Source organism: Ursus arctos, unplaced genomic scaffold (genome assembly GCF_023065955.2).
Source record: "Ursus arctos isolate Adak ecotype North America unplaced genomic scaffold, UrsArc2.0 scaffold_23, whole genome shotgun sequence".
Lineage (NCBI taxonomy): Eukaryota > Metazoa > Chordata > Mammalia > Carnivora > Ursidae > Ursus > Ursus arctos.
Window position 1 is genome coordinate 8,400,587 of NW_026622908.1, and position 12,263 is coordinate 8,412,849.

General features: G+C 39.6%; 1 protein-coding gene across 1 annotated transcript in view; it reads right to left on the reverse strand.

Moving 5' to 3' along the window:
* SAAL1 (serum amyloid A like 1) overlaps positions 1-11,710 on the reverse strand; it is a 28,610-nt gene extending 16,900 nt beyond the window's left edge. Inside the window, exons 1-3 of the mRNA XM_026487238.4 lie at positions 11,526-11,710; positions 10,094-10,207; positions 1,336-1,419 (exon numbers count right to left, since the gene is read on the reverse strand). Coding sequence (XP_026343023.1) covers positions 1,336-1,419; positions 10,094-10,207; positions 11,526-11,657 — 330 coding nt within the window. The 5' untranslated portion in view covers positions 11,658-11,710. The remainder of the gene's footprint in view (positions 1-1,335; positions 1,420-10,093; positions 10,208-11,525) is intronic.
* Between the last annotated feature and the right edge of the window lie 553 nt (positions 11,711-12,263).

Genomic DNA, 12,263 nt, shown 5'->3' on the forward strand with positions numbered 1-12,263 from the left:
TGTCAGAAATCCTCGATGCTACCACAAATTTCATGGATCAGAAACCCGGGGGTGAGCCAAAGTCCGAGAGCCCGTGTTCCATTCTAACATGTGGCCAAGGCAGAGGATCACTGCTACAGACAGGCTGTGGCTCACAGGCATATACAATGATATGACTAATCCCTGAAAGGCGCCATTACTGACATAAGCTTATTTTCTTTAAGTACTAACCATGAGTCAATGTATTTAAGTTAGAAAAATCCAGGAGAAAATCATCTCAACTGTCAATTTTTTCTATTAACATAATGACCCCAGGAAAAAGCGGTTCATCAGTTCATCAGGCCCCAATTCAGGCAGAACACTGTCTCAAACAAAATTTGAACTCAGTATTCAATTTGTAAAAATATACTACAGAACTCTCCGTTTCATAATTTCAAAGAAAGAGAGGTAATACAGTACAGTGGTTATACTGAAGTCAGGCTGGCAAGACTCAAACCCCAGCTCTATTCTTTCCCAAGTTGTATGACCCTGGGCACATTAACCAGAGATTTAGCTCATTTATTTATAAAGTGGAGATAAATCCGTATCTTACAGAGTAGTAAAACCAAATACTCAGTACACAGCAGTTATTCGTAAGTATAACTACTTAATATTTACTAATCACCCACGATATGCATAGCACGTCCCAACCTGACACAGAAACACAGTCCACCGCACACAGCGTAGATAAAGACTAAATGAGAAGCACAGATAACTCTTCTGCGGAGTCTACGATCAGCAATGGCCACTGAGAGCTTACTTATTTGGGAAGGCTTAGAAGAAGAGTAACGCCTGGAATAACAAGTGTGACTCCTGAGAGGGATGGAGGCAGTACGAAGGGAGGCATGGAGATGGCGATCATCACAGTAAGCTACTGAGACAAGGAGTGGACAGGCCTTGCTAAATCAGAAGCACCATCTGCATGATAGATTTCATGCTGAAAAGATGAATTAGATTCAGATTATGGAAAGTCCCGAGTGTCAGGCTGAGTTTAGAATGAAGATTTTATGAATAAAAAAGAGCAATCAGCAGAAATGGGAGGTCCGGGCAATGTTCCCTGTTCCACCACATATTAGGCACATTAACTTTGGTTATGCCTGTTTCCCACAGTGGTTAAATGAAAGTATTGATCTCCCTGGTCCAACCCACTCTAATAACTTTAAACAGCACATTATCGAGTGCCAGGCAATGTTTAATAAAAACCTGCCGACTGATTTGTGGCCAGCAAGAAAATTACAGTGAGAAAAATGAAAGACTATCTAGCACTATCTGCTATTACTGCTCCAAAGAGGAAGCTTTAAAAATGTACATACTTACTCTTAATCGAGGACATTTGGATTTGGCCAATACTCCCATAAATATGTCAGGAGCGTTAAATTCTTGGAGAAATAAAGCCACATCCTGAAAATAAAAAAATGATCATTAATTTGGATGCCGAAGAGCCCTCTTTAAACCCCATAGTTCAGACAACCATAAAAAAAAAAGAAAAAACCCAAAAACATTATTCTGTATATACCTCCTTTCAGGCTCAAGGGAAAAAAAATAGCCATAGGTTAGGAATTGTATCATTACACAAAAGTAATGTTAGAAAGTCTTTGTGTATCTGGTCCCAAGGCAATGGAACAAATCCATAAACAAATTTAAGCTAACTGTGATATTCCAGGAATATCTTCCTTTTTCTGCCTTGAATGCATTGACGTTAATGATCTTTCTAGCCACCAGGAATGTTAACTCATTCAAATACATTTGCTAGTTGCCAGGTATCCTGCCAGACACCGGGGTAGGAAAAAAGCATAAAACTCATAATTCCTGTCTTCTAAGAGCTTAAAACACAATGGGGGAAACAGGTTAAAACCCCTACTGGGTCATGCCCCAAATCAGAACTTGTGCTTTCTCAACAAAAAATAATTCTAATCACAGTGTAACTGTGATAGCTTCATATCTCCTTTCTAGAGTTTCCTCAGGCCACAGTCCTTACAAAGACACACCATACAGGTGAATGAACCCAGAGTGCTCATGTGACCCAATCTCGCATGCTCTGAGACCAAATCAGTTCGCTGTGGAGATCTGTGTTGTACAATATTTAAATAAAATTAAGTTTCTGACGATCTATTCCCTTGGATTTTCACCAAACTTGAAGCGTATATTTGCGATAGCTTAACTTAAAACCAGAAGCTATGTGGCTTAAGTGAAAATGTTCTTCAAAGGGCCCTGGAGGCACCCCAAGGAAAGAGGCAATAATCCTTCATAGCCGTTGAAACCTAGGTAACCTGCATGACTGCTGACTAGAAGAGACATCCTGTAATATTAAGAGAGCACAATCAAAGAAAACAGTATTTCAAAGATACACTCCAAACTGAAAGTCACAGCAACAGATGTGCCCTACTCTAAGTGTTTAGAGTGCTGTTTGTCATGTGGGCAACTCTTGGGGCATGCAGAGACTGACTTACTTAAACCATAGTTAATAACTCCTAGGGTAGCACAGGGTTAGGTAGTCTAACAATATCGACACCAAAAATAAGAATAATGGCAATTAACAGTTATTGAGAAAGTGGTAAATAACAAACACAGTGAAGTGGTTTACATACTATCTTATTTAATTCTCAAAACATCCCTATAAAGTAGTTATTATTGTTAGCCCCATTCCACTAATAAACAGAAGTTTTAAAAGGTTAAGCAACCTCCCCAAGACTATACAATCAGTAGAACAAAGCCAGGAGAACAGAACCCAGATGAGTCTGACTCACAGCCATGCTCTTAACGAACACACCATGCTACCTCTCAGCTAATCGTTCATTTACTCATGCATTCATTCATTCACTCTTCACCAAGTATTTACTGCAAAACCCAAGTAACAGGTACTGTTTGAGGCTCTGGGGGACACAACAGTGAACAAGCTAGATAAGGTCCCAGTCTCATGGAATTTTTACTCTAGAGGGATGAACAAACAATAAACCCACAAACAACTGATCTAAGTGCTACAAAGAAAACAGACAAGATAGAATGTGCTAGAAGCCAAGACGTGGGGGGACTACTTCAGCTTTATCAGAGAAGTTACCTCTGAAGAGGTGACATTAAGCTTTTAAGAGAAGGAACTTATATCTATTCAAGGACACAAAGGCTGAATAACTAGGTAAGTGTTACACAACAGAGGGAACACGTTTTATGAGAGTGCAGAAGAGATCAATTCTGCTTGGAGTGTCTGGGGAGGCATCACAGAGAAGGTGACATTTAGGCTGGGCCGTAAAAGATGAGAAAGATTTTGCTGGCTAGAGGCCATTGCAGGCAGGGACATGAACAGAGCATGAATGTATGAAAATGCAGAAAGCATCTGAAGTCTCTGGTCCTATTCAAACACGAGTGGTTGGAGATAAGGCTGTGATACTGGAAGGACTTCACGTCAGTGACCGGTGGACAGCTCAGTTCTCTAGAGGTGCTTCAAGAGCTACCCTAAGAAGGTGAAAAGGAGACCAAGAACATGACCCTGCCTTCCACCAACAATCTTTTTCAAACAGCAAGTCTGTTTTATCTATTTTATTATTTGACAATTTCATATTAAGATTTCATTTTTTTAATAATAATTTTTCATTATGTTATGTTAGTCACCATACAGTACATCATTAGTTTTTGATGTAGTGTTCCATGATTCATTATTTGCGTATAACACCCAGCGCACCATGCAATATGTGCCCTCCTTACTACCCATCACCGGTCTATCCCATTCCCCCACGCCCCCTCCCCTCTGAAGCCCTCAGTTTGTTTCCCAGAGTCCATAGTCTCTCATGGTTCATTCCCCCTTCTGTTTACCCCCCCTTCATTCTTCCCTTCCTTCTCCTACTGATCTTCCTATTTCTTATGCTCCATAAATGAGTGAAACCATATCATAATTGTCTTTCTCTGCTTGACTTATTTCACTTAGCATAACCTCCTCCAGTCCCGTCCATGTTGCTGCAAATGTTGGGGAATCATTCTTTCTGATGGCTGAGTAATATTCCATTGTACATATGGACCACAACTTCTTAATCCAGTCATCTGTTGAAAGGCATCTCGGCTCCTTCCACAATTTAGCTACTGTGGACAATACTGCTATGAACATTGGGGTGCATATGGCCCTTCTCTTCACTACGTCCGTATCTTTGGGGTAAATACCCAGTAGTGCAATTGCTGGATCATAGGGTAGCTCAATTTTTAACTTTTTAAGGGACCTCCACACTGTTTTCCAAAGTGGCTGTACCAACTTGCATTCCCACCAACAGTGTAAGAGGGATCCCCTTTCTCCACATCCTCTCCAACATTTGTTGTTTCTTGTCTTGTCAATTTTTTCCATTCTAATTGGTGTAAGGTGGTATCTCAATGTGGTTTTGATTTGAATTTCCCTGATGGCTAATGATTTTGAACATTTTTTTATGTGTCTGTTAGCCATTTGTATGTCTTCATTGGAAAAGTGTCTGTTCGAATCTTCTGCCCATTTTTTGATTTGATTATTTGTTTCTTGTGTATTGAGTTTGAGAACCAAAAATCATACGATATTTTGGAATTAACTTAACCAGAGAGGTAAAGGATCTATATTCTAGACACTACAGATCACTCTTGAAAGACACTGAAGAAGACACAAAAAGACGGAAAAACATTCCATGCTCATGGATCGGAAGAATAAATATAGTTAAAATGTCTATGCTACCCAGAGCAATCTACACTTTCAATGCCATCCCGATCAAAATACCTATGACATTTTTCAAAGAGCTGGAACAAACAGCCCTTAAATTTGTGTGGAACCAGAAAAGGCCCCGAATCGCCAAGGAATTGTTGAAAAGGAAAAACAAAGCTGGGGGCATCACGTTGCCTGATTTCAAGCTATACTACAAAGCTGTGATCACAAAGACAGCATGGTACTGGCACAAAAACAGACACATAGACCAATGGAACAGAATAGAGACCCCAGAAATGGACCCTCGGCTCTATGAGCAACTAATCTTTGACAAAGCAGGAAAAAAACATCCAGTGGAAATATGACAGTCTCCTCAATAAATGGTGCTGGGAAAATTGGTCAGCTACATGCAAAAGAACTTGACCACTCTCTCACACCATACACAAAGATAAACTCCAAATGGATGAGAGACCTCGATGTGAGACAGGAATCCACCAAAATCCTAGAGGAGAACATAGGCTGCAGCCTCTTCAACATCAGCCACAGCAACTTCTTTCCTGACACATCTCCAAAGGCAAGAGAAACAAAAGAAAAAATGAACTTGTGGGACTTCATCAAGATAAAAAGCTTCTGCACAGCCAAAAAAATAGTCAAAAACTAAGAGGCAGCCCATGGAATGGGAGAAGATATTTGCAAATGACACTACAGATAAAAGACTGGTATCCAAGATCTAAGATTTCATTTTTAAAATGGGTTCTAGTTCTTTACAAAATATATTTTTTTAAATCATAGCTTCTCAATAATTGTAAAACAATAGAAAAAGACTTGAAAGATCAACCAACTTGATCTAATTGACATATATATATATATATATATATATATATATATATATATATGACACTCCATGCAGCAACAGCAGAATACATATTCTTTTTCAGTGAACATGGAAAATTTCCAAAATAAATCACATTCTGGGCTATAAAACAAGCCTAAATATATTTTTTAAAGGATTCAGAGTGTTCACAGACTCCAGTAACAGAAAGATAACTGAAAAACTCCCAAATATTTGAAACCTAAACAATGTACTGCTAAATAACTCATTAGCCAAAGAAGAATGAAAGGAAAATTAGAACTAAACTAAATGAGAGGACACCCAACATATCAGTCTGTGGGATACTGCCAAAGCAATAGTCAGAGGAAAATTTATAGTGTTACATGCCTATATTAAGAAAGAGCAAATTAAACCAGAGCGAATAGGAGGAGAAAAATAATAGAGACCAAAATGGAAATCAATGAAATAGAAAACAGTAAAGCAACAGAGAAAATCAACAAAATCAAAGGCTGGTTCTTCATGAAGATCAATAAATTAAACTTCTAGCCAGAATGATGAGGGGAAAAAAGACAGAAGACACAAATTATTAATATCAGGAATGAGACAGAAGCTATCACTACAGATTCTACAGGTAATTAAAGGACAGTAACATATTATGAAGAACTTTCTGCCAATAAACATGACCACTTAGAGAAAATGGATAAATTCCCTGAAGAACATAAACTACCAAAGTAACATGAATAGCCTTATACCTATTAAAGGAATTGAATTTGTAATCTTTTGCACAATATACTAAAAACCACTAAAAGGTGAATTTTATGGTAGGGAGTTATATCTCAATAAAACTATTATTTCTTAAAAGTAATAAATATACAAAACTAAAAGTAAACAAGCAAAAAGCAAACAAAAAAATCTTCCCAGAAAGAAAAGTCCAAGCTCAGATGGCTACACTGTTGAATTCCACCAGATATTTAGGGAAGAAATATTAATTCTGCATAAACTCTTCCTGAAAAATGAAGAGGGAAAAGTACCCAACAGATGAGGACAGCATTACCCTGGTACCAAACAAAACTAGACAATGACAAGAAAATGAATCTCTCTCATGAAATTAGATAAAATTTCTAAATAAGATTTTAGCACCTAGAAAACCAATCAACTTAGTTCATCATATTAACAAACTAAAAAGAAAACCACATGATCACCTCAATTGACTTAGCAAAAACATGACAAAATACAAAATCCATTCCTGATAAAGACTCTAGGCATACTAGAGACAGAAGGGAACCTTCTCAATCTGCAGCTACATCATATTAATGGTGGAAGACCAGATGTTCTGCTCCTCAATTAAGAACAAGAGGATGGGGGTGCCTGGGTGGCGCAGTCGTTAAGCGTCTGCCTTTAGCTCAGGGCGTGATCCCGGCGTTCTGGGATCGAGCCCCACATCAGGCTCCTCCACTATGAGCCTGCTTCTTCCTCTCCCACTCCCCCTGCTTGTGTTCCCTCTCTCGCTGGCTGTTTCTCTCTGTCAAATGAATAAATAAAATCTTTAAAAAAAAAAAAAAAAAGAACAAGAGGATGGCCCTCTTACCATTTTTCTAATCGACGTCATACTGGAGGCTCTGGACGGAGCAAACTTGCAAGGAAAACAAATAAAGGCAATTCAAATTGAAAAAGTAGTAAAACTTTTTCTTCGTAAATGAAATACAGCTACAGGATATAAAATACACAAAATCAACCGTACTTCTATATACGAGCAATGAACAGATATTGAAGTTTTTAAAAATGCCATTTATAATAGCATGCAAAGATATGAAATACTTAGGAATAAATCTGACAAAAGATATGCAATATCTATACACAAAAACTACAAAACTTTGCCGAAACAAATTAGAGAGGATCTAAATAAATGGAAAGATAGACCTTGTTCATTTATCAGTTCTTCCCCTAAATGATCTATACATTCAACTCAATCTCAGTTAAAATCCTAGCAGGCATTTTGAAGAAAGTGATAAATTGATTCTAAAATTAATACAGAAATACAAAGGATCCAGGACAACCAAAACAGCTCTGAGAAACAACAAAGTTGGAAGATTAACACTACCTGATTTCAAGATTTCTTATAAATGTACGGTACTTAAAACAATCATAAAAATGGGCAAATAGATCAAAACGGAACAAAACAGAGTTCAGAATAGACTCATAGATACAGATAACTAATTTTTTACAAAGGTACAAAGGCAATGTGGAGAAAGGACAGTCTTTTTGAAAAATGAGCTTGACAGCATTGTCCACAATAGCTAAATTGTGGAAGGAGCTGAGACGCCCTTCAACAGACGAATGGATTAAGAAGATGTGGTCCATATATACAATGGAATATTACTCAGCCATCAATAAGAACGATTACCTAACATTTGCAGCAACACGGACGGAACTGGAGGAGATTATGGAGGGCACATATTGCATGGAGCACTGGGTGTTATATGCAAACAATGAATCATGGAACACTACATCAAAAACTAAGGAGGTACTGTATGGTGACTAACATAACATAATAAAAATTATTATTAAAAAAAATAAATAAATAAAAAATAAATTAAAAAATAAAAAATGAGCTTGAATAACTGGACATCCAGATGCAGAAAAGTGAACTTCAACTCACACCTTGCATTGCACACAAAAATCAACTCAAAATGGATCACAGACCTACCAGTAAAACTGAAAATTATTATAAAACTTACAGAAAAAAAAAAACTAAGAAAACAACATAATTAAAGAGTGGGCAAAAGATGTGAACAGGCACCAAAAAAAAAAAATATACAGATTACAAATAAACACATAAAAATATGGGCAACATTGTTAGTAAGTAGGGAAATCCAAATTACGATTACCATGAGAATCACTACACGCTTATTAGAATGACTAAAATCAAAAGGCTGACCATACCAACTGCTGGTGAGGATGAGGAGAAACTGGACCTGCATCTCAGACACTGCTTATGGTAATTAAAATGTAAAAACCGCTTGGGAAAATACACAGTTTTTTACACAACCTGTAAGAAACACAATTTGGACTGTTTCTTAAAAAGTTAAACATACACCTACCATATGACCCATACTTCTCTAGGTATTTACCCGAAAGGAATACATAAGTCCATATATAATTATACCCAAAAACTCAGCATTAACTGTAATAAACCATGAACAACTCGAATATCCACCAACAGAGGAATGAATGAATAAATCATGATATACACATATAATGAAGTATCACTCAGCAATAAAAAAAATAATAAACTGACAGACACAACATGAGTGAATCTTAAAACAATGATGCTGAGTGAAAGAGCCGGACCCCCCCAAAAAAGAATACGATCTCATTTACATAAAACTAGAAAACGCAAACCATTCTGAAATGACAGAAGGATCTGGTGGTTGCCTGGTGAGGCTGGAGGCAGGAGGGGCAAGACGAAGGGATTAAGAAGGGGCATAAAGAAACTTCTGAAGGTGAGAGAGATGTTCTCTTTCTTGATTACAGTGATGGCTTCATGCACATACACACACGCAAAATTTTTCAAATTGGGCACTTTAACTATGTGCAGTTTCTATTCATCAATTACACCTCAAGAATACGCAGTTTTTTTGGTGCCAATCATACCTCAACAAAGCTGTATCAAAAACAGCTGAGGGGCGCCTGGGTGGCACAGCGGTTAAGCGTCTGCCTTCGGCTCAGGGCGTGATCCCGGCGTTATGGGATCGAGCCCCACATCAGGCTCCTCCGCTAGGAGCCTGCTTCTTCCTCTCCCACACCCCCTGCTTGTGTTCCCTCTCTAGCTGGCTGTCTCTATCTCTGTCGAATAAATAAATAAATAAATCTTTAAAAAAAAACAAAAAACACAGCTGAAGCCAATGACAGCCACGGACAATTTTTAAGACAGAAGAATACAATTAAATCTGTGTTTTAGGAAAAAGAGAACTTTTATGGCAATGTGGAGGGCAGAAGGGAACTGAAAGACTAAAATAAGGATTTTAATCAGGAAGCTACTGTAAAAGTCCAAGTAATTAAGTGAAAGATTATATATGTCAATCTTTTTTCATGTCTTTCCTTATCTGTAAAATAAGGGTCCTACGTATATTACAGGGTTATTGTGAAAAGCAAATGAAATAATATATTCACGAAAATGCTGTTGAGCTGCACAGTACAAAACAAATGTTAAAATATTATTTTGCAATTATATACACATGGGTCCCTCTTGTCCCCTTCTCATTTAATCGTGGTACATCAGCGGTCTCGTAACTCCTCACCTGCTCTCAAACACAAGGTCAGCATTCTCTTTAGGTAGATAAGTATCAGAACTTTCCTGAGCTAAAAGCATTCTTGCACTCATGAGAACTATATATTTAGACCAAATCTAATGACCGCTCAGATCCTCTAGCCTCAGAGACAAAAGTTTAGCATTTAAGCTCACTCCCTATATCCTTTGAGTGTTTACAGACACTAACATATTTTCCCAGAGACTTAAGGATTGAAACTTAAAAAAAAAAAAAAAAACCACTCCATTCGCCACCCCCTTCTCGGTTTCATTTCCAGCCCCATACCTCATCCATTGACATATCCCATACTCTGCAGATTTCATTCTCCATTTCTTCATCGAGCTCCATCTGCTGCTCTTCATCATCTGAGCTGGATTTGGTGTTTTCGGGGCTAACAATCTTCAATAGAAAGGAAGAAAAGTGATGATAAAAGCAGTCTGTAGTACTTATCATGTAATATTATCCCATAATCATTCACAAGTATCTTCTCTTGCAGAGACCTTGTTTAAAAAAAATTACCACCCTGGGTAGATCTCCTCATTCACATTCACGGAGTAAATACTGTTACTAGGCACTGGGGTCAAAAAACAGAGATGAATAAATTTAACCCATTGCTTTCAAGCAGTTTAGAATCTACAGGGGAAAACACACGTAAACTAATTATCACAACAGAAAAGGCTAAGTGATTCAAATGAATTGTGGACAGAGTTGTGAAAGCCAAAACAATGAACCAATGACCTGTGCCTGGAGAAGGTGGGCAAACTTCTCCTAGGAGGGAATCTTTAAGCTAAATCTTTGAGGGAGAATAGGAGTTTGTCATGTGAAGGGGAGAAGAACATACCTAAAAAGTGCAAGAGTTCAGAAAGGGCCTAGCAATGTTTGGGGAATGGTGAGTAGTTGAGCGTGTCAATGGGCAGACGAGGCTGGGAAGGTTGCAAGGAGCCCTGGATTCCAAGCTAAGAACTACATTTTTCTTCTCCAGGCAAAGAGAACCAAAATGAGTTCCCATGGTCAGCTTGCTTTTTTTGGTTTGTTTGGGGACGATTATTCCAGCAGCTATGTAGTAGATGCATGGAGAGAATAGAGACTGAAAGTAGGTTAAGTCCGCGAAACGTGGGAGAAGAAAGTTCACATTTACTGAGAGCTTCTATAACCCAAACACCATGGTAAGCATTCTATGCCCATTATAATCTTATCTAACCACACAGTAACCCTATATACAATAACATAGGTATTTTCGTCGCAGTTTATAAAAATTGAGAAAGAAACCGAGGCTCTGAGCGGTTAGGTGACTTGCCCAAGCAGGTGATGAAGCCAGGCTTCATCAGAGCTGCAGGACTCCAAAATCACCATTTATTCTACTACAACAAAAGTCCACGAAATAAATTAGGCCCCGAGCTTCAGAAACGACAGTGGGAATGGGGAGCAAAAAGCCGAGCAATGTATTTACATGGTGAGACACTTCTGGAGAATATGCAGAAGTACAATATTTTAACCGTAAGCATTCCAGCATCCCCGCCACTCTACCTCCCTTTGTGTTGAGTGGTACCGGGAAGTGGCTCTCCGCAGTTCTGGGGTCCGTGGAGGCGGCCAGGACGCTAAGCGCCATGCCCCGAGAAGGGTCGTCGGGGAGGGGGACCTGGAAGGGACTGCCAGAGGCGTGACCAGGGGGCTGGGGCAATGTGCGGGAGTCCACGCGGGGCGCGACTTTCCACACCTGGATGAGCCCGCTGAGGACGCCGAAGAGCCAGTGTTTGCTGTAGACGGTGCTTCCTATGCAGTCTCCGCCGGCCCCCTCCTCCTCATCCTGGTCCCGACTCGGTAGCGGCGGCGAAGGGTTGCGGTCCATGACTTCGCTTCCACCCGCTCATAGAAGCCGCGCCGGAAGCCGCCGGAGGAGGCGATAAGCCTTATGACGCCAGAGGGGCCGGAGTGCCCGGCGCGGCTCCCGCCACAGCGCCCCCTACTGCCCGGAGCCCTGCCGGCCTGAATACCTGCTCTGTGCGTCCACAGGCTTGGGATCCCAGCTGACTTATCTCCCCCTACCCCACCCTATCTAGGACCCAAGCATGGCCATATTCATAATTGTTATTTGTCACTCTCCCTGGACCAGATTATCCATCTCCTTAGGGGCTCTTAGCCTGATTGGAAGGGACAGGGAGTCGGGAGCAGGGTGAAGCTGTCGGACCTGTAATCTCTGGGCACCTTTGGCATCCTTAAAGACATCAGTAGGCGCTCATTCTACTCCCAAGTGTGGTTGGAATCCTCGGAAAGACATAAGTCACCAGGAAGAACGTCAATATCATCAATATTACAACTCCCTGTATTTTCAGTTCCTGCTTCTGTTTAGTTCAATGGACCCAGTGCTCCCCCCACCCTACAAGTATTTTACCACACCTACTTTACTATGATGAAAGAGATTTATAGATGATATTATCTACTTTAGTATTAATTT